At 31.4% G+C, this 23,846-nt stretch overlaps 1 protein-coding gene across 4 annotated transcripts; it reads right to left on the bottom strand.

Moving 5' to 3' along the window:
- On the bottom strand, positions 1 to 23,288 carry LOC145322363 (hydroxyproline dehydrogenase-like). Of its 4 annotated transcripts, none has more exons than XM_080164343.1 (23): positions 23,200 to 23,288; positions 22,556 to 22,623; positions 22,337 to 22,389; positions 22,162 to 22,188; positions 21,851 to 21,909; positions 21,348 to 21,417; positions 20,975 to 21,010; positions 20,052 to 20,122; positions 19,806 to 19,868; positions 19,078 to 19,127; positions 18,096 to 18,165; positions 16,498 to 16,549; positions 7,767 to 7,855; positions 5,810 to 5,898; positions 5,413 to 5,507; positions 4,926 to 4,986; positions 4,084 to 4,145; positions 2,119 to 2,197; positions 1,918 to 1,972; positions 1,505 to 1,578; positions 843 to 916; positions 529 to 588; positions 1 to 131 (listed from the first exon to the last, which is right to left on the bottom strand). In XM_080164343.1, exons 1-23 carry the CDS (start codon positions 23,234 to 23,236, stop codon positions 113 to 115), a joined length of 1,413 nt encoding a protein of 470 aa, XP_080020469.1. In that variant the 5' UTR covers positions 23,237 to 23,288; the 3' UTR covers positions 1 to 112. The 4 variants fall into 4 exon arrangements, with proteins under 4 accessions (XP_080020469.1, XP_080020470.1, XP_080020467.1 ...); XM_080164344.1 differs by lacking the exon at positions 4,084 to 4,145 and adding an exon at positions 4,193 to 4,254; XM_080164341.1 differs by lacking the exon at positions 4,084 to 4,145 and adding an exon at positions 4,302 to 4,363.
- Between the last annotated feature and the right edge of the window lie 558 nt (positions 23,289 to 23,846).

The raw sequence follows: 23,846 nt of genomic DNA on the forward strand, positions 1-23,846 counted from the left end.
ATCTTTTGTTAATATTTATTTATTTTTTTAACATTAATATATAAATTATTAGTAGGATTATTTCTAAAGTACAAATAGTAATTTTCTTTTTATCTGACTTCTTCTTTTTTTGTTAACCTCTCATTATAAATCTAAAGTTAAAAATGAATTTGTAGCTTAAATAAGATATAATATACAGGTAAGTATTAACTATATGTTATTCTTATTTAGAATGAAATATTGAACCTTAGAACCAAAATAACAACGCTTTATATGAAGACCTTTGTCTTGAAGGTCTAACAATACAAATGCTTTGCTCTTTCTGATATGCCTTAGTATTTAACCGATATCTACTATAATATGAAACATAGAATAATATATTTGAGCTTGAGCTGGCCCTGGTGGCAATACAAAAGTTTCTCAGCATACTCCAGGAGTCTTAGGTCAAAACTTTAAGAAACTATGGCTAATCCAAAAAACAATGAAACAAAGTGATTTTATTGCGGATATACAAGTTCAACTCTAATTCTAAACCTAGCAGGAACTTGCCTAGATTTCAGCTCTGATTTGAGAAGTTCTAGTTCCCTTCTTGCTCCAGCTAACACCACTCTAAAGCATTACACATATAAGTAATATTCAATATTTTAACTCATTTTGCCTGGCGAGCAAAGACTCTTCAATTTTTTTAAAATAAATGAAAATTAGGATTGGATGGTAGTTTTTAATTTATGCGTAACCCCTACAGGGCCTACAGACTTCTTAACCTAACTTGACCTAAAGTAACACACTGAAATACGAAAACTCCAACTCAATAAATTGCTCATCTTACGTAATAAAATTTATTTATAATCTAAATAGCTGACCTGTTTTCAGCAGCTCTTCTGGATAAGTAAGGCAGAACTTCTCCCAGAGGTCCGTAGGGCACAGATTTATACACCTGATTAATTAAGAGTCAGAGGATTTCTTGATTATTAAAATAAAATATTTAAACATTTCCTATATGATTCTTATAATCAATTATTAAACAGATAAAAAAATCATAATTTATGTGAAGAATTTTGCGCATCAAATACCATTCTAAAGTCAAGCTGCTTCAGTATAAATAAAATTATAATATCTTGTGGAATTTTAACATTATATATCGAAGCAGCTTATAGAGTCTCCAAAAAATGGACTAATGTTCCAAAGTTTAGCCGAAATATGCCTATGTTCCCTTTTAATATGACGAAAATTGAATTTTTCGGCCAAGCGTTGGAACATTTGTCTACTATTTTTGTGAGACACTATAAGCTGTTCTTTATAAAAATTCAGAACTAGGATTCTAATATTTGTTGTGATACATATACAGTAGCTGGACAAAGGATCTCAAAAATCAGTAATTAGGGAGATGAGAGGAGTAGTGAAAAAAAACCCTAAAAAAGAGATTTATTATCCCTCATTTTTATTCCGTCACATGGCTGATTTTTGAGACACTTTGTCCAGCATAATATACAGATCAACCAACCGACCAATTACCAATTGTTACCTTGAAACCCGCAGCTGATAGAGGAACACTAATCTGATCGGCCATGCCATAGATTTGTCCAAATACAACTTGTCCTGTGGAATAAAAAGTATAGTTTTTTAATAGATATTATTAACGACAGGGTTTGCAGAATAATTTTAATAGTTAAGCATTGTATCTCATTGTAACTAAATTTTAAAAAATCTTTTTGTAGATCTTTTTGCACCGTTATGGTTTTCATTTACATCAAAGGCCATGGAAGGTTTATGACTATTTTAGGGGAGAATAGAACAATCTTCCTGAGCTAAATCGATACTATAAAACAAATTTTGTTTTCTTTCTGCTTAAAAAAACTATAATTGAAAGTACCCTCTATGGGTCCAACTGCTTGTATTTAATGTAATTATGTAACTGGGTGGATAATTTGAACATACCTGAACGTGGGTCAAGACCAAGATCAGTCAACTTTGTAGCGGCATTTAGAACACTCTGGATGAAAATAATCCTTTATTTTTAAATTCAAATTGAGGTTTTTGATGCCTAAAGATCTTTGGCAATTTTCAATAACAATTTTTTATATCTAGGATACTTAGGGTTTTATTGGTTATTAATTTAATTTAAAAAGGAATAGTGCCCTGCTCGTTATGTGTTCCAAGTACAATGTTGCAGCGGTTGCCAACTTTGGAAATATGTGTCATCATATACTCAGCAACCCTGAAATTAAATTTTTTTTTATAAACTTTTTATCAGGATTTGCTACTTTAAACTAAATAATTCATTTACACGTAGGACTAGAAAGGTTATTGTAAACATTATTGGATCATTTGTCAATGTTTTTCATTTCGAAGATTTTTTTCTCAATGTTTTTGAAAACATTGAAAATAAATTTGAAGACTTTTTAAAATTTTTGTTCAATTATTTTTAAAAAAAGTTTTAAGACATTAATAACCAAATCTTCTTGGGATTCACTAAATTTTCTAGTGCTTGTAAAAATATTAATGTTTCCACTACTAACAGAAAAAAACATTGATAATGTTAACCCCTCGGGTAATAACAATCAGCCAACATGGAAACATTGACTCAATGTTCTATTTCAAGCCGAAAAGCCTTACATAAAAAGTAAGTGTCAGAGGGTATTTGCTCTTTAGAATATGCATAATTCACTCAATAAGATTCACTCAGTGATGGGTACTAGTATTCGTCAAAACAAAATGAAATAAAAAATAGCATAAATATCTACTAGTCTTATCATGAATGACTGGCGTCTGACAAAGCAGCAGTACATACTATTTTTTTACCTAGTTAGTTTAAAGTCTCAAAATATAACAAAATAAACCAATGTTTAATTAAGTGGTCATTACCCTTGGGATCTATACAAATCAACTTTTTTTATCCACCACTAATAAATAATTGTTTAAAGGACTTCTAAAACATTACCGTTACGGCCAAGCGGTTAGTTAGATATTTGTGTACAGACAAACATATAGACATCCTGCAACTTTTTATAAGGATTTTTGTCACTGAACGACTCTATCTGGATTTGACTTTGAAATGTATTGAAATTGAATATCAATTGATATAAATGTGTCAAGGTATTTAGCCATGGAAGGATAGTTCTCCTCAAGAGAAAATATTGAGACACTTTAAGCTACATTTATTATGAAAATAACTTTAATTTTATTGAATTTTGTTTAGTTCATATTTTAACTGATTATTTAGTACTATTAATTTAATCTAAATTTAAATCAGTATGGGTAAATTAGGTTTCTAGAAGTATTTTTATTTGAGTAAAGATTGTAATTATTCAACCATGCTAAGACAAAGTCATTTTCTGAAAAATTGTTGGCAATATCTTAGGCTTTTAACAGTTATAATTCTATCTCAACCATAACATTTAACTAGTAACTACTGCTGCTTCATAACGAAATATATTTCAAAGAAAAAAATCTTCATTATCAATCGAATCTTTTAGTGAAGTTAATCAAGCAAAGTAGGCTTGGTCAATTTATTAAGACAAATGGCAGACACAAAGACTTTGAAACCATTAAAAAAATCTTTGGTTCTGCCTCTTAATCTAATTTATCTAAGATTGCATGAGTGATAGAGTGGACAAAGAGTATTTCAGGAATAATTTATAGTTAGATACACGAAAGGATCACTGTTTACTTATGGCTATCCGCATTGATTGTTCGTTTAAGTGGAGCTTTATAAATGTCTTTGACTGGGTATAAGTTTTTTTCTACCCGCCCCTGTCCTTATTTAGAGAGCAGTGGCGAGTTAACTAAACCATAATTCAAAAAAACCCAGAATTTATCGTCTACGGGTCATGTGATGGTTCAAAGCTATTTTCATGGTTGGAAGAGAGGGGGTTTGACCCATGATTTCAGTGGCGAAGTCTCTAGTCTATTTATTGGTAAATGATTACATTGATATTGTAAGTTCTCTATTTAATAAATTTCTACATTAAAAAACGAAAAAAAATATGGAAAAAATATAGCTCTCCCAAGGCACAAAAGCCCATTCGTGTATATACCAGATTTGGGAGTACGAATAAAGTGCACACTTAAGACTTTAGCAACTCTTTAATTTAAATTTTCTACCTGTCATACATGGCACAAGTATCTGCATAGGTATCATTCACTGGATCAGGATACCCGTGCATCTAACCATTAGATACTATCCATCCAATTATTTAATTATATTTCCTACCTGTCATACATGGCACAAGTATCCGCATAGGTATCATTCACTGGATCAGGATACCCGTGCATCTAACCATTAGATACTATCCATCCAATTATTTAATTATATTTCCTACCTGTCATACATGGCACAAGTATCTGCATAGGTATCATTCACTGGATCAGGATACCCGTGCATCTAACCATCAGATACTATCCACTAAATTATTTAATTATATTTCCTACCTGTCATACATGGCACAAGTATCCGCATAGGTATCATTCACTGGATCAGGATACCTGTGCATCTAACCATTAGATACTATCCATCCAATTATTTAATTATATTTCCTACCTGTCATACACGGCACAAGTATCTGCATAGGTATCATTTACTGGATCAGGATACCTGTGCATCTAACCATTAGATACTAACCATCCAATTATTTAATTATATTTCCTACCTGTCATGCATGGCACAAGTATCTGCATAGGTATTATTCACTGGATCAGGATACCTGTGCACCTAACCACCAGATACTATCCATCCAATTATTTAATTCTATTTCCTACCTGTCATACATGGCACAAGTATCCGCATAGGTATCATTCACTGGATCAGGATACCCTTGCATCTAACCACCAAACATTATCCATCAAACAAATATTGCATTTTTTGTAGAAATGCATAAAAGATTTTTTAAAATTAAGGACAAATAATTTCAAAATAAGAATTTGATATATTTTGATGGATACAAAACCTTTGCCAGCTTTCTCTCTTTTTCCATGTATGCTCCACGCACCACCTTAGCTCCAAAACAGCTTAAGTATAAAACAAGTTTGTATATAGCGAAGTATATAGATGTTTTAATCTATATTTATGTGTCAATAAAGATCTTGAAAACAGCTAGACGTATAGTCTCAAATCATAGGGTGCCTTTTTTTTTGTCAATATAATATTATTTTATTTTCTCTTAAAATCACAGGAAAAAGGGTCGTCTATTTTCAAGAGAACGTTTTCAATGGTCCATAGATCAGTTTTAAGAGCAAGGTTAGGTAATATGTAATATTTTTTTCTTTCCTCTACAAAACACTATGTTGAAATCAAGCTGAATCCACTGATGAAAAAAAGTAGAATAACTTGCAACGATAAGTATACCACTAACCCTTTCCATGCCCCTTCCTTCCTAAGTTTGTTATGGTATAATTTTGATACATATGTTTGATCACAAAATAAAAGTTTTTAACCTTCCTCTCTTCTCAACAATTTCCATTTCAGTAGAAATAGTTTGCAGGGCTGCTTTCAGATAACATTGGTAGGTATTCCAGACAATCGGTCTCTCCTAGCATGTAAACAGTTAAAAGGAACCTTTTTACTTTTAGGGCAGGTGAGAAACATTAATCATTAATGAAAGCGTTTTAAATTAGTCTTTATAATTATAACCTTTGTGTGATGATTCATGAAACAATAGGGTATAATTAAGAAAGTATTCACCTGTGATTTTAAGTATGGCCTATTGGAAAAACTTAGAAAGCAATAAAACTTTAGGGAAACCTTTCTCAACCTTATGAGCTTTGAACCAAAATTATTAAACATAACAAACACCCACAGAAATTTAAATCTCTCTTTGTTTAGATGTATTACCTTATTAAAAGCAAGCATCATACCCAAAGCTACAGCTGAAATACCAGGATTCATATAGGTATACTCAGCATCTACCAGTAAGGTGATACCTAAATATAATTAGATAGATATATCTAAATCTATAGGTAAAATATCAGGATTCATATAGGTATACTCAGCATCTACTAGTAAGGTGATACCTAAATATAATAATATTGATATATCTAAATCAATAGCTGAAATACCAGGATTCATATAGGTGTACTCAGCATCTACTAGTAAGGTGATACCTAAATATAATAAGATAGATATATCTAAATCCATAGCTGAAATACCAGGATTCATATAGGTGTACTCAGCATCTACTAGTAAGGTGATACCTAAATATAATAAGATAGATATATCTAAATCCATAGCTGAAATACCAGAAGTCATATAGGTATACTCAGCATCTACTAGTAAGGTGATTCCTAGATATAATAAGATGGATATATCTAAATCCATAGCTGAAGTATCAGGATTCATATAGGTATACTCAGCATCTACTAGTAAGGTGATACCTAAATATCATAAGATAGAAATATCTAAGATCAAGCCTTAATGAGGTAAAATTCTTCTGTAGGGCTGGGACTCCAGCAGAGATGCAGTGAAGCTGATTTACTATTCAATATAGTTTCTATTTGTCAATATTTTAAGCATGAATTTGATTATCTATCAAAATTTACCAAAAACTGTAGGGTTGATATGTGGTATTCGGCAACCGCGAGCCATGTCTATGGCAACCCTGACCTGGGTTCGGAGAAGGGCCGAGGGCCCTCCCCCGAGTCCTGGGGAAGGGGTCAGCCGACCCCCTCCCTATGCCTAAAATTAATGATAGATTTTGACAGCCTTATTATGGTTAAGCTGTATTGTTAATTCCCCCCACCCTTTCCAGGGATGGGGGATCATTATTGCCCAAACTGATTATTGTATATGTATTATATTGATTATGTTTATGATTACTTATTCCAATCTGTGTATTTATTGTTTGTTGTATATAACTGTAGTAAACCTTAGACCCTGAATAAAGGAACAACTGAATAGACTCTGTTTGTTACTTAGTGATTGCTAGAGAAGCATAGCTTCTCTATAATATATGTGTCCACGTCTGTTCGCACTGCCGTAGTCATTTGAACTCGGGTGTCTGCCATTTAACCAAGGCGGATACCACAACTTTTGGTGACAGCTGTGTGAGATTACGGCAAACCACAAGTGTAGAGCAGACGCGCAGCTGAGGCTAAGGTACTCCCAGCAGTGAAACTGGCAAAACTGACACAAGCAACCTGAATTACCCACCCTGGATAGCAAGGTCTAACTCTGTATCCAGCAGTTGTGGAAGCGAAACCTAGCGAAAGACCACTAAGTGTGGCGGAACCCGAGCTGCGGAGAGTAGCGAAATCGGACGAGAAACTGCGGAGAGCAGCGAAACTTGACGGAGAACCGCGAGAAGCGCAGACATCTAACGGAGGATTGAGCGCTCAAGGGCTGAAACAGGCCTGCGGATGGGCTGAAACAGGCCAAATAAGTGCAAACGGCCGAAAATAGGCCAACATTTACTGCAAGAGATAGCAGGATCCGAACCAGCGGATGGGGGATCATTATTGCCCAAACTGATTATTGTATATGTATTATATTGATTATGTTTATGATTACTTATTCCAATCTGTGTATTTATTGTTTGTTGTATATAACTGTAGTAAACCTTAGACCCTGAATAAAGGAACAACTGAATAGACTCTGTTTGTTACTTAGTGATTGCTAGAGAAGCATAACTTCTCTATAATATATGTGTCCACGTCTGTTCGCACTGCCGTAGTCATTTGAACTCGGGTGTCTGCCATTTAACCAAGGCAGATACCACAGATATTCGAAATTTAAAACACTTTTTGATCCGAACATTAAAGACCTAACTGAGACATCTGCCATAATTGATATTTACCTGTTTGTCTAGCCTTCTCACCAAAAGTATTGATATAATCCAAACATTTGAACAGCTGATTATTTTCATCTTCTGTCAACCAATCAAATCTGAGGTTTAACTTATTTGTAAAAAATACAATAATTATTTCATGACATGTAAAAGAAAAGCCTTAAAAACAAATTTAAAATCAACCGAATTTATTTTTTATTTCCAGAAACCATTAAATAAATACCCATTTCCATTACAACACTGCCAATTTTAATGATTGTTATTGTTGTAGGTGATTTTATATGTAAAAAACATTTCTTGAAAAGCTTGATTTTTCTTTGTTTATATTAGTTAATTTTCTTTTTTTGTTGTTGTATGGGATTAACCTAGTCCTATTTTACACACAACCAAGTTTTTTTGCCAGGGTGGTTCTACAAATATTGTTTAAAAAGGTTTCTAAATTTCTTTAAAAATAAAACTATTGGTGTATTTAACCCCCTGTATATGGGTACCTCTCAAATAGGTATGCCTATTAACCACATAGGTTGAAGTATTTAGAAGATATTAATATACAAAAAAAACTTATTGTAATCAAATCATAAAGATTATAAATATTAAACTTGCATTTTTAGGTTGTCTTGAGCATTAATGTTCTTGCACTTAGATAATTTATAAGCTTATTGGTACATCAACAGCTAACTGGATTAAAGAAAATTTATTGAATAATGAATAATTAAGAATTTTAAATTACCAAAAATTACATTGAGTTCTTCACTTACACTTGTAAAACCCAAAAAACTGTGGCTTTTTAATTTTTGTAACACTTTTGAGAAACAAAGTTAAGCTAAGTTTTTGTAATGGTTTGCAGTTTCTCTTCCAAGCAGAAGATATTTTCTTACAAGTAGGGAAATAGTATATGTGTCTGTGTGTAATTAAAGATCTAAGAAATGGCTCAGATGATTTAGATTCTCATTTTGTGCTATTTGTACTCCTAGTAAAATCGTTACAAGAATAAAGATTTATTTTGAATAGGTTTTATGTAGTAAAAATATCAACGTGATTATTAGAAACAATAACTCTTCAGCATAAATCTAATTATGACTACTTGTATTAAAAGGAAAAATAATTTTCTTAACCTTTCTAAATTGAATCTGTACACGCAGAATAGTATAGTATGGTCTAATTGTGAAGTAAGTAATGCAATACTCACGGATAAATAGACGTTTAAATGCTTTGATTAAGTCATAATGATAGTTTATGCCTTCTTTCTGGAAAATTCAGTAAAGTTTAATGATGTTCTATGGCCGCAAGAATGTTTTTGAAAATTTATGTTTGAGATTTAAAGATGAACTCAATTCATATGTTATGTACACAATAGTGGCTGAGCCCCGAGTTACTAGGAGCTCTTTATTCCAATGGGCAGGGAAAAAAGATAAAAGGCAAAAATGATTTTAAAGTCTTGAATATAGAAAATCATCCTGGGATCTATATGATACTTCCATAAAATGGAGAACACAATCGGTTATCAGCTTTATATAAAAAAGATAAAAGTAAAATTGGGAAATTGTCTACTATTTTCTTTTAAACTGATGGATGAAATTTAGAGAAAATAAAATATTTTATTAATATACCAGTCCGTTGGTCCGTGATGCAATCCAATTGTGTTATATGTGCATCCTAGGAGTGGTGTAATGTATGTGTGTACTTTGTCTGGTGCCTCATCACTTCCACTACAGTGATATATACATCCTAGGAGGGGTGTAATTGATGTGTGTGCTTTGTCTGGTGTCTCATAACTTCCACTACAGTAATATGTACATCCTAGGAGTGGTGTAATGGATGTGTGTACTTTGTCTGGTGTCTCATCACTTCCACTACAGTGATATGTACATCCTAGGAGGGGTGTAATTGATGTGTGTGCTTTGTCTGGTGTCTCATCACTTCCACTACAATGATATGTGCATCCTAGGAGTGGTGTAATGGATGTGTGTACTTTGTCTGGTGTCTCATCACTTCCACTACAGTGATATGTCCATCCTAGGAGGGGTGTAATTGATGTGTGTACTTTGTCTGGTGTCTCATCACTTCCACTACAGTGATATATACATCCTAGGAGTGGTGTAATGTGTACTTTGTCTGGTGTCTCATAACTTCCACTATGTGTATCCTAGAAGTGGTGTAATAGATGTGTGTACTTTGTCTGGTATCTCCCTCTGCCATTAACATATAGCTCTTATATGATATATCTAATTTTGGCATTCTCAAACTTAGATACAGGTATTAGATTCCTGTGAGACTTTAGTAAAATTTAGAAAGCCTAGCAACCCTACATTCAATTCCAGAAAGGCTATATGTCCTTTTTTAACATAATGAATTTTTAAATTTTTATTATAAATTTCTACATGATAAAATTTTCTATACACTTGAATAATATAATAAAGATTCCTAGTACAATTTTACAAACTTAGCTATTATCAGGAAGGGATCAATTGGATATGGGACTTACAATAACACTGGTACCCTAATCTTGATAATTGCGTTTCCCTCATTCATAGTATGCACAAATGACTTTCCGCAGACGTTAAGTTTAAATTAGACCAAATACTGTCACATTTTTGAGGCTAGCCAAGTTGCCTCTGTATTATACATTCCTTTATACTTATGTAAGGCTAAGAAAAACGAAAAATCTTAGGCTAGCCCAATTTTATTTTTGTAATATTTGGCCTGTCATCGAAACTAGCAAATTTAAAATAGGTGCCTATCATTTTTGCAAACTAGTGGCTTGCACTTGCCTCCGATTGCTTCGCATTAAGATGTGTTAACCCCTTCCCCCCTCCTCAAAAAAGAATTTTTAATATAAAAAAAATTACGTAGGGTATTATAAAGTTAAGTTTTGATACAAAAAAATAATGTGCAGTTCTTAGACAAAATGCCTAAATCTTTTAGATCTTACCTAGATTTTGCTACGAAATAAAAACTATTGCTCTTTTCTTCATTGCTTTCAAATTTTTGTAATGGTCTTTCTGAACATTTACTTTTTAAATCAGCCTGTCTGTATAAAACTAGCTCCTTAAATTCTCTTGAGCAATTAATATTTTATTTTGATTTAATATTTTACTGATTGTGTTTTCTGTACTACGCTACTTATTAATCTTGTCTTAAATTATTTGTTTATTTGTAATGATTATGTTTTCTCTCCCTAATCCCTGAATTTAAAAGAATTAATAATATTAAAGTTTTGAGAAGCTAAACTCAAATTTAGTTTCAGGATTTTGGTTTCTCAAGTTAACACTTAATGCACATATTCAGGTTTAGAGGGATAGGACAATTCAAAGAAAGTAATTTGTTCTCAATTCTGAAGCAGTAAATATTGCCTAAAAATTACTTCATACAATGACGAATGATAGGCCAGTATAAGTTTTACTATTGGTCAATTATAATATATACCGGCCTATCATTGGTCATTTTTATTGTATGACGTAATTTTTCGTTAGACTTCCCAAGTCTTAATATCAAAATTTTGAATTATTGGCTTATGATTACTGTGGGGAAAGTAAAGAATGCAGATTAATTTAAGCACCACTGTCCCCTACCTCCCTGGCACATATTAGTTCATTCACCCAACATATGTGTATGATTTTGTGTGTGTGTGGTCGGTTGAGTGAGTGTGTGTTAATATTTAAATGCATATTAAAGTGGTCTGCAAAAAGCTACATTTTAGGAAAATTTGGGTCATTTACATCCGAAGAAAAGACATTATTTGCCCCATATAAACTTAATAATACCAAATGCCCTTAGTACATTATGGCGGTTTATGGATGGTTGGCACTTTAGCGTTTTAAATAATTTTCATTATTGGCTAGTTTAATGCTATTTATTGAGCTGCCCTAATACACTAGCTTTATAGTGGGCATAAAATAGTATGAAGTTTAACACACCATACATCAGAAATGGATATTTTATCTTAAGAATAACTATATTTCTACAGGCAATTAGAAAATGAAATGAGCATACCTCGAATAAATTTTTTTATTCTTTAATCATAGAGAATAAAAATACATGTCAAGAATTACTGAATATCCTTTTGTAGGATTTAAAAATTATATGTAAGAAATAGATGCTCAATATTTGTTTTAAATCTTCCAAAATATTTATAATCTAGGCATAACATTTTATGTACTACCAGTTTTAGCTCAAAATTTATATGGGTGGAAGGATTAATGCAATCTGTTGAACATTTGGATGAAAAAATGTTTTTCTTTGGATAAAATATCCCTACCCCCTGAATTCATATATGTTTATATTATTTTGCATATAAGCGTAGTGGCCAATTTCAATAGAAATATGTATATTATTGCATGAGGGATATAAAGGGATAATGGTCTATAAATTGATTTACATCTTCAAGGATGATTCCCTATCGCGTAGATTAAAATCAGTGGTGAAAAAGTTTAAACAATCAACTTAATGAATAGCAATCAAAATTCACTAAAGTCTCCAAAGTTGTTAATCAAATGAATAAAAAACCATTTTAATAAAACTTTGGGGACTAGTGTAAGAAACTGCCTATTACCCCCTCTATCTCACTGATATTATTGTATATTACTTAAATACGAAACTGTTCTATATTAGATTTTGTCTGTCTGAACGTCTGAATAGGAGTTCAAATATTTTATCTATCATGGACGAAGTCGTCCTCGAATAACACATAATATGTTTGTATGTGTGTTTCATTTGGAAGAGAAACATTCTTTTGCAGTTAAATGGTTTAAAATATTTCTTCTATCTTTAAAATATAATCATTAAATGTTACTTTTAAAAGGCCTGTAGTATAAAAGTCAAAGAGAGTGGGTTTATAGCAACAAACTTTAAATTTAATTCTGCCATTGCGGTTGGCGTCGTAACATTCTTGGAGGGGAGGGGGTTGGATCAGACAAAAAACATTCTTAATAATTTGAATCTACTAGGTATGCATTTTGTTTATTATAATCGGGAGTAGAAGATATTTAACCCTAATTATTGTGTATCCATATGGTCGTACATACTATTGTTATTTCAAGAGTAGTTGTGCTAATTATAAAACTAAAGCTTACAAAAGCCTGCAATGTGCACAACAAGGGTTAATTCAAAGTTTCTTCAGTTAGATACTGAAATATATATGTGTATATCGGAATATTTTCCATTCTTTTATTTGTAAATGTCGTTGATAAAATATTTTGTTCTTAAATTGTAATATTTCATCCACAAATCTACAATAGCCTATCATAATGTTACTATATATTTTCCTTTCTATACAATTGAACAACAAATGAAAATAAATAGTTTCCCCCTTTTTCCCCACCAACCCCCCTCCTTTGGATGAACGAACTGACCATTAAACGAATTACGTGTCAGCAAACTAAATTGACGACAATTTTTCCTCTGTCATAATATTCACGTATATTCTACATCCATTTTTCCTGACCTAACCTAAAATAAGCATTAAATACTTTTTCTCTCTCAAAAAGGTTGCTTGTAGTCCACTTTTGGAGAAGTAAAATTGTCAAACGGCCTGTTCTTGCCAACACTATTAAATTACATTCAACATTTCATTCATACAAAACCATGATTAAAATGATATTTTTTACTCTAATACACAGTAATCTAATCATGTATCTAACTATTGTATGTGTGAGTGCAAACTGCTTTAATCAAATACTTTTCTTGCTAAACTTGTTTCCTCTCTTCTTTTTACAAATTTCATATAACATTTGCATGCTTCCAAATAAAGTTAAAGAATAGAGGGTCTAAGAAATTTAATACAAATATCTCTAAATCAAATAACCCTGTCTAATGTATATGGCTTTCAAGGTGAACATTTTATTAAATCTTTATAACTTTATTCATCACAGTGTTGGCTTTAAAAAGGAAATAATGAAAAAGCATATTTTTTTACAAATAAAGTGCAGTTCTTGCCTTTCATCCTTCAATATGTTTACATGCCCTCTTCATTTTTTGTTTGTTTGGGGAAAGGCAGTGGGCTAATTCGCCATTTAACCCCCTCTAGCTCCCTAATTATAGAAAGAGAAGACGAAGAAAGTCCCTCAAAAATCAGCATGTAACGTCATAAAAACAAGGGATTATCCATCTCTTTTTAGGGGTTTTCTTTCCCACTCCTCCTCTCCTCATCCCTCATTTTGATGACGTCATTGAGGGTTTTTCTTCGTCTTTATAGAAAGATACATAGAAAAATGATAGATGTACAATCGAACGAATGGTTATTTACTTTATAATATGCTTAACAGTCACTTCTGGTCTTGGTACAAAAAAGACCTTGTTGACCGTTGTGTACCTATTCATTAGAGGTTATCTTGGTTTTGCATCTAGTTAAGTATCTTTATTTTATGCATTCAACACTTTTATAAATACAATATTACAATATATGTACACTAAAGGCTTGACTCTAGCCTCTAGGGAAATATTTTTTTATAATAATCTTAGTTAGAATATGCAGAGAAAAATGCTATTTAATAAACTCTATAAAGTATCTATTAATCAAATAGAATTTACTCTGTAAACATTTTTTGTCGATTAAAAATGAACATTTTTCTACATAAATTACACGTAAATTGATAGATCACAACTTATAAGTCATCTTTGTTTTCATAAAAATGTAAAGTGACTCATAATGTTTTTAGTCTAAAATTTTGCGAAAAAAAGAGCTTAAATAAAATCCCCTTCATAAATAAATAAAATCATAGGTTCAAATTTGAAATTATAATAAACTTAATTAATTCAAAATATAAAATTATGATTAACTATCTTTTAATTATCAATAATTAATTATATTCCTGAACTCTCTAACTAATTATACAGTACACACCACTGTACATCAGGGAGGGAGGGGAATTTGAGCTGTAAATTACTTTGGTAACCAAAGTTTTAAAACATGTTATCTTATTCATTAGCTTTAAACGATAGTTCAAAATATAGTAGTGTTCAAACGTTTCAGCCAATAATTATAATCTACAGAAGAAGTAATTTTAAATTATGATAGGTTAAAAATGTTCGGTGATTCCTTTAAAGTAAAGGATTTTAGAAATTAGCCTTTAATATTAGAAATATGCACATTCTAAATTTTTAACACACCCTTCTTTTTAACATTCGTCATATGTTCTATATTATATTGCGTCCCTAACTGGTGTCATTTCTTTAAAAGATTGGATTTTTTTGTTACAAACAGTAACTAGGATTTCTTAATCTTTTCTAACTTAATACCTATTGTTTTTATCATAAATTATTTTTCTATTTATATTATCATATTATGGACATTGTCTCAACCATGACACTTTGGTTGAGTGTGACTTCCGAATTAGCGGGAAGTTCTAGAGATCTTGTTGACGTACACACAAACCCCCAATACCAGGAACCATCAAGTTTCAACAGCAGGTTTGATTATAGATTTATTGAGGCAACTATTTCAAAGTCCTGAAATTACAAAATCAATTAATACAAAATTCCAGTTTTTATAACCACGTAATCTTAATTGCTTTTTAAAATCATTTTTCTCTACGGTTAAGAATCTTTGGAAACTTTGGCTTTAAAGGAAAATTATTTGGTTTAATAAATCATTGTTAAATGCAAAAATAAAAGCACATAAAAAATTACTAAAACATAATACTTAATCATAATAAAGTTTCATGCTTAGCTGGCTAAAGCCTTTTAAACTAAATATAATCGTCCTATACACCATTCCATTTAAATAAAATTAACAAATTCTACCTGAAGTTCTTATGGTTTCAAACCCCTGGTATACTAGGGTCGTTCACGCACTATGAGACCAATGATAGGCCCAATTTTGTTCTCCGAAATCTTCACACACTCACATATCATTCAAAAGTAACGAACGTGGACGCATCAAAATATAAACAATCCATGCCGCGTCTCATTAGAAAAGGAAAGTCAAACAAGACGACATTTGCGCTTAATTTGGGATAATGATAAGGAATTAATTTCGATCTTGATAAACACAAAGCTTCCTCGAAAAGAGGTTAAGACAGACATTGTTTTTTCTCCCTTTTCTTTGTCTCTAACTCTTTCCCTATGCATTAACTTTAGTTCAGTTAGAAATAAAGAAAAAACATCGCTTCTTAAGTACGTTTTGGTTCTTGTTTCATACTCTCTCTTTTTCTCTCTCTCTCTCTCTCTCTCTCTCTCTCTCTCTCTCTCTCTCTCTTTCTGTCTTTATCTTTCTTTCTGTAATTATTACCTTGCAGAAAGTTTTATTAGATTAAAAGAAGAAAAATGGACTTAACTTAATATTTTCATCCACATTTTTATGCATTTTCTCGCCCTTTCATGGGAACAGAGATAATTGTTCTCTACCGCAAATGAAAGGTCATGCGAAAAGATATAAGACAATGGATGATAAATTGATGTACAAACCCAATATTAATAACCAAAATTATCCCTTTTGTAGATTAAAATAAAAAGTTGCACATTATTAGATTTTGAAACAATTAATTAAGATTTGATTTTAATATCTAAATTTTTTGAACCAACAAATAAGAAAACATAATTGTAAAGCTTTAGATCTTAGTGTAATGTACAGTCCAATGTCTCCTAGATTGATATGGAATGAAAATGTTTTTAATAACAAGAAATCACTTTATAGCATGTACGTTCTAAGACAAAGGCTTAAAAAATATAAGGAAGTAAAAATCCACCATGCTATTTTTCCAACCTATTTTGCAAAATTAAATCTTTATGAAAATAAGTTTTCCTTGTAGTTTTACCAGTCTCCAGATACTTTCCAATTATTTCAGACAGTTCATCTAAAAAAGAAATATTGGTAAATATCTTAAAGTTCAAAGTAATAGGATAAGATCTAACTAACAGATCTCAAAGTCTGTATTGGAAGTATAATAGTATGTTGCGTTTGTGAACTCGAACCTTTATCCTTTTTGTTTTCCTTATCATTATTGGCAGTTTAGAAAGCGCCTATTTTCAAAAAGTTCATAATTGAACACGGCATTCAAAACAACGCTTGCGCAACCAAACATAAACAAAGCTAGCGCAGCCATCTTTATTCTTTCTTTCAAGATGTGCGGAATATCTGTGTGATGAAAACCCATGTATAGTCAAAATGTGGTGTTATCCGTACTGAAAAATACCTTTGAGTGCTTCCCGGCTTGACATGTTCAATGACCTCGGTAAGAATTCTTTCTTTTAAGCATTTTTAATAGAGTGGAATGATTTCTTAAAGACGGCAAATTAATTTCTTCATTTTCATTAAAATTAGACCAAGTAATTAATTTATTTTTGTATCAGAATATTTTAATAGTAGTCTATGATGATTTTATCCATGAATTATAAACTCGCATTAAGTTTTGATTTAATTTTAAGCAAAAATAACCCTAACTTCTTTTATACATTTTGAAACATAAATTCAAAATCATGAAACCTTTTATAAGGAAAAGACGATTATTCCCAAATGAAAAAGATTTATTTTCTTTTACAAGATTTATTTTCTTTATGATGTATTTAACATTTTAATATTTGATTATTAATTTTGTTATTTTTATTTTAGCGTGACCGTTTTCATACAATAAATTGTATTAGTAACTATGCTGGTTTTGAATCATGTGGGAAGTAGCAGGTTTAGTACGTCTGTACTAAAAGATCTTGTACACGGTCAGGCAAATGCCGTTGTACCGAAACAAAGTCTATAAACTCGTTCTACTAATAGTTGTCTTAAAAATAAATCTTAATTAGGTAGTAAAATCTATCAATGCTCATATTTTTCACTAACATTATTGATTTTTTATCATTTTAACTTTTCGTCTAATGTCATATCTTTTAAGATCCTTAAGTTCTGATTATGGATAAGTTTAAATATCTTTTAAACTAGTAAAAAGATGCTCAATTAGTAAAAGTTATCAGAAATTTCAAGAGATAAGACAACGCAAATAAATTGATGTACCTCCTCAATGATAATACACAAAATTACTTTTTGTAGATTACAATTAGTGGTTGAAACATATGCACTCAATTTAATGAACCAACCAATCAAGGTTCAATGTATAAAAGTCCCCAAAATTGTTAAACTAACGAATAAGAAAACGTTATGAATAAACTTTGGGGACTAATGTAATAATCAGCCCAATATTAACTCCCTCCATGAAAAGTAACTTTTAATTGATTTGGCGGAAGCTGAAGTTTCTCACTACGATGACTAGAAAGGAAAATTAAACAAAGATAGTGTGGTTGTCTGAGCATGTCATGCATAATAGTGCTGCAAGTTCTATTTAAAAGATCTGAAAGTAGCCATCCCTGAAATTTAAATCAGCTATATTTTTCTGTTAAAAAAAATACGGTTACCTAGTTGTATGGAATTGCCAATGTTTGATGAAATCTTAGTGACCAAATCCCCAGGCATCATTGCTGTAATCTAAAATGAAGAAATTCTATAGAAATGGATGGAGAATATACGTGGATATTATGACAGGGGAAAAATAATAGTCCATTTGCTATTTGCCCTGTAATTTATTGGCCAGTACGTTCATCCAGTAGAAGAGTAAGGAATGAGGTAAACGGCGGACGTCGGTTAATCTTAGCCAGTTTCAAGTTTGACTTAAAAGAGTACATGATAATCTGGTGTAAGATCCAGGTAAAAATAAATACAATTTCATAGAAGGTTAAACAAAACAAATAACATATAATGTAGATATAATTCCTTTAATTGTATGGCATTCTTAAAAGATAGTGCATACATAACCTCGTATGATATGTATCTATGTATTATATGCTTAAATAAAAAAAATAAAAAAACTGGAAAAATAAAAACAGAGAGGAATAATTGATATTATCTTTTTTATTTATATTTTAGCGGACCACAAAAAGCATCCCTTTGCTTTCAAAATTTTTGTTTCTCGTCACTTCTGGGAACTTTAACTCTTTGGTATAACATAGCCTATAACCTTTAAAGTTAGAAATATGATTGTAATACTGATTTATGGGTCCACCTAAAGTTTGAGGAAAATTACCGTATAATTATTGTTGGTCATTATACCACTACATTAATCATGCAAATTAGAATATAAATTAGGTTGGAACAAGGTTTACACAGATAGATACATTAAAGACTAATATTGGAGAAAGTTTTTGCTGCTGCTCGTAAACTTCATATACGTCTTATTTGAACTTTGAAAATTGAGACCCCTTATTTTTTCACCCTCAAATTTTAAAAGTACATTAAATTACCTCCATCAAACCTTTCAAACACCTCAGCCCCCCCCCCCTCCCCACAAAAAAGCTTGGACCTCCTATGAGCGTGTAGACAGCTGCACTTCTAAAATAATACCTTGAACTGCAGACAAGGATCTTTTTCTCCAGCGCGCAACATAATCTGCCCTAAAAAATATTTTTCTGTTGACTAACAAATAAAAACCGGTTATAAAAATTCTGTAAGATATAAAAGTACATAAATAACAGTTAGGGAGTTGAATCCATTTTTATAGAAGCAGAAATATAATCTATGATTATGGTTTGGACCCTCTAAAACTTTAATCTACCTTTCCACTTTCCCCTCTCTTGGTGAAGATATCTTCAACGCCGATACGATTTTTGAAATTTAAGATTCTACTTTCCCTTCTCTTGGTGAAGATATCTTCAACGCCGATACGATTTTTGAAATGTAAGATTCCACTTTCCCCTCTCTTGGTGAAGATATCTTCAACACCGATACGATTTTTGAAATTTAAGATTCCACTTTTGCCTCTCTTGGTGAAGATATCTTCAACAAGAGAGACAAAAGTGGAATCTTATATTTCAAAAATTGTATCGGCGTTGAAGATATCTTCACCAAGAGAGGGGAAAGTGGAAGGGTAGATTACAGTTTTAGAGGGTCCAAACCATAATCATAGATTATATTTCTGCTTCTATAAAAATGGATTCAACTCCCTAACTGAATAGGGTAATAAATGATGGCTGTATAAAAAGGTAAATATTAGGACGATCTGCCTAGATCAGTTTTAGAGATCTTTTACGTCCAATATCCAATTACTTTCAATGTACATATTTTAGGTATACCTATCTCCATGATGTACTCCATATTAGTTTTGTATTTATCAGTCTTGCTAACATCAGTTTCTCCTAAGATAGATCAACTTCAATTGTAAATTGTCTAGAACACCTCCCTTATAAATGTATACTGTCTAAAATTGGAAAGGGACTTAACAATTGATTCTGGCTTAGTTGCATAATATTTTAGTCGTGGCTAATACCCTTTCTTTCCAAAAGATGGACCAGGACAACTAAACTACAAAAATGTGTGACCTGCATCCTCTTCAAAAGCTGGACAAACCATGAGGTGGATACCAGCCTTTGCCAGCTCATTTCTGGTAGCCCTACAATCATAAAAGTAGTAAGTTATACCTATCTTTTAGTTTGGATAAGTATTTACAATATTTATGGTAAGTACAAACCTTTACTAATTCAATTAGAGAAGTAAGGTATTAACATCTATTTATTTGGATAAAATCATATGATACATATGAAATTTTGGAACCTAATTCCTACACCCTCCCCCTCTATATGAACATAAAAGTTAGGTATGCCTAATATATATCTATTTACAAATGTATTAAAATTAAAAATAAGTATAACTTATAATAGCTACAATAAAATAAGGGCTTCTTTTGTTTTTTATTAAATTTTCTAAGCTTTATAAGGTTAAGAATGGTATTGTATTATATCGTTGTACGTTAGTCTGGAATACCCGCTATCAATATTACCTGAGTTCTGTTTCTGTGTCACCTCCAACAAAGTTAGTCTGTAATAACCGTTATCAATATTACCTGAGTTCTGCTTCTGTGTCACCTCCAACAAAGTTAGTCTGTAATACCCGTTATCAATATTACCTGAGTTCTGCTTCTGTGTCACCTCCAACAAAGTTATCAATATTACCTGAGTTCTGCTTCTGTGTCACCTCCAACAAAGTTATCAATATTACCTGAGTTCTGCTTCTGTGTCACCTCCAACAAAGTTATCAATATTACCTGAGTTCTGCTTCTGTGTCACCTCCAACAAAGTTATCAATATTACCTGAGTTCTGCTTCTGTGTCACCTCCAACAAAGTTATCAATATTACCTGAGTTCTGCTTCTGTGTCACCTCCAACAAAGTTAGTCTGTAATACCCGTTATCAATATTACCTGAGTTCTGCTTCTGTGTCACCTCCAACAAAGTTATCAATATTACCTGAGTTCTGCTTCTGTGTCACCTCCAACAAAGTGTCTGATTTTTAAAAATATCAAATTAGTTTCAACTTTTACATGTGCTTATTAGGTAAGTATTATTTTGGTCATTAGACCCTTTAGTTATTTCTATTTTCTACAGCTGTAATTAAATCACTTATACATTGAATTCCTCTTTTATCATAACAGATGGATCAAGTGTGTGTTCCTTACAGACCAGGTAAATTATATACTCGATGCTTATTGATAAGAAAAATTATCAAAAAAGATTTGCAATTCATCTTCATTAGCAACCAATATCTCCTATGACGTTCTAGACGGACGTTTAGAAAATTAGAATTGATGAGAAGTTTCGCTACTATAAAATATTTTGATTCCTGTAGAATGTGGGTCTTGCTATGAGGGAAAATAATTTCTCTCCGAAAATTCTCTCACATCCGCGCATAACTAAAATACAAGTATAATCATGTCAGTAAGTAGAGCTGCACCAATCACCAAAATAGAATCAAACAAAAGAACGGTAAACTGGAATACTTTATACTAAAATAGAAATAAAAAAAATGTTTTAGTGACAAAAATATTCACAAGGTTAACAGTTATTATTGTTTAATTAGTAAGTATATTTGGGTTGTATCTGTATATGTATATGTGTGTATGTAATATCACTGGTCTGCACAGGTAAGTGTGTGTGTTCGTACGGTTTAAGAGTATGTATACAACTTGCGTTTTTTAAACACATAAAGGTCTTTTTTGCATTAGAAATATTGTAAAACAATCTAACAAGGTTGTATGAATACATGTGACGTGTTCCACACATTCTAAAAAAGGGTGTGTGCGGTTGCCCAGTCACGTGACAAGTGTTAATTTTGAAAATTCTCACCTGATAGTGCATTGTCCACAAACATATTTATTGAGCAAACACGTAGCAGAAAATATCCTCTTTACAGTAGCATATTCTATATATTTTGTTCTATATAGCTTAATTAAATATTTTAACAAATGGAATCTATTTCGGCTTTAAATATTCGCCGATAAGATAAAGATTATCTAACAAAATGTATGATAATTGTTGAAATTGTTATTAACATTGAAATAAATGGAAGAAATAGATGTGCCAAAAATTTTGCATTGTCAATAATTCATTGAAATTATAAACTTAATAATAAGATATTTTTAAATATGCCATGTTTCCTAAGCAAGTCAGTTGTTCGTTTGAACCTAGAATAATTAAAATCAATTAATAATTTCATGCCTAAAATAACTTCAACTTCTGTTTAAATATGGTAAAATCATACGAAAATATAAAAATAATTTTTTTTCTTAATTTACCTTCACTGATATCTAAAAATAAGTAATGTAATCTTACTTGAATACTGTCTTGTGATCTGAAAAGTTTAGATTTTGATCCCCACTAGAAACCTAAAACATAATATTAGATTTGTAATCAACATTTTTTATGGCTTTTATAGTTGAATGAAATTGAAAAACTTCAGTGTGATAATTATTGCAAAAAGTTAACAAGTGTGAATGTCTAATACAGTAATAGGACAATGGTCTATATTTAATCTCCACCAATAATTATAACCTGTGTGTGCGAAGCTCTTTTGAACAGTGATGTGATAGTTTGGTTCCAAGCATTCTCTTTCAATCCTCCTAATTTTGAATTAAACTATTTTTCAAGCGAAGCGTTTCTATAATTAAGGTAGGTTCATCCGTAACGGTTAGCTCTTTTGATTAATTTAGATATGTTTAAATTGTCCTATCTATTTCAAACGTTGTACGATGATTTCTATAACAGTTAGGTAAAATTTAGGAAGCGTAGCAACTCTATGATAATTAGGTAGAGAAAGTCCACACGTCCATCTAAAATATGATGTTTTTAACTTTTTTGACAACTAATTTTTGTATGATATAAATATCCCATTCATCTGATTTTTTCAATAATAATTCTTTAAAAAAAGTACAATATTAAAAGCGAGACTTCTCTATACACAAATCCTTAAAATGAATGTATGTCCTTTTACTGTTTTCTGTATTTGCGCAAGTATGTTTTGCTAAATAAGTTCAGACACTTTAAAAGAGTTATTTTTCGTTTGTCCTTCCATCTGATTTTAGAGCTTTGTTTCTATGGATGTTGTTATTCTTGTGCTTTAAAATCTTTACATCCTTTTGTAAGTATATGTCATTCTTTTCACTTTAAAAAAATATTTTAATTATCTTATTTTTTACCAATGAAATAAAAGGAACGTTGGGTGTATCGCATCATTTTAGGCTGCACATATGTTTACAAATACACAAACTAACTAATAACTAGTTACAACCAATATTAAAAACCTAACTAATACGTTTTTTTTTTGTAGCAGGATCCTTTTTATTTGTTTGTAACTTAAACTATCCCCTTTCATTTTTTTGACGATCGAGTAAAATGATTAACAGCAGGTTTATCTTATTCGTTGCTCAGAACTTTTGGTACTTCAAATTCAAATTACCACAATTAGGACTGTACATTAATTTATCGTTCATTATCCTATATCTTAAGAACCCTGTAAGAAAAAAAATATTTGGCTGACTATATCTATAATCGCAAAAATATAGATCCCCTTGTAGTAGAGATACCTTAGCCTTTTTGACTCCACACGCAGCGCACCCGCTCGTCGTTGACTCTCGGCTTAACACTGCGTCATAACTAAAAACGTTAAAAATTGTTCCTACTTCTGCTATATCAGGTGCGCGACATAGAGTAAGAAAAATGCTTTGGCCAAAAACAGGCGCAAGTAAATAACATGTACAGTTACTTAACCTAATACCAAGGGTGTATGGACGTAAAATTGGACATTTGGCTCCCCTTAGTTATCCTGGGATGTTGGACATGACGT

Source organism: Acartia tonsa, chromosome 6 (assembly GCF_053477335.1).
Source record: "Acartia tonsa isolate MP-2025a chromosome 6, ASM5347733v1, whole genome shotgun sequence".
Lineage (NCBI taxonomy): Eukaryota > Metazoa > Arthropoda > Copepoda > Calanoida > Acartiidae > Acartia > Acartia tonsa.

Excerpts from the sequence above, each read along its gene's own strand:
- LOC145322363 (XM_080164343.1), bottom strand. The coding sequence starts at position 23,236 with ATGATGCGATACACCCAACGTTCCTTTTATTTCATTG. Across the intron at positions 5,508-5,809 it reads TGATGCTTGCTTTTAATAAG|GAGAGACCGATTGTCTGGAA; the intron begins GTAATACATCTA and ends TTTACATGCTAG. Across the intron at positions 2,198-4,083 it reads ACTTGTGCCATGTATGACAG|GGTTGCTGAGTATATGATGA; the intron begins GTAGAAAATTTA and ends ATTTAATTTCAG.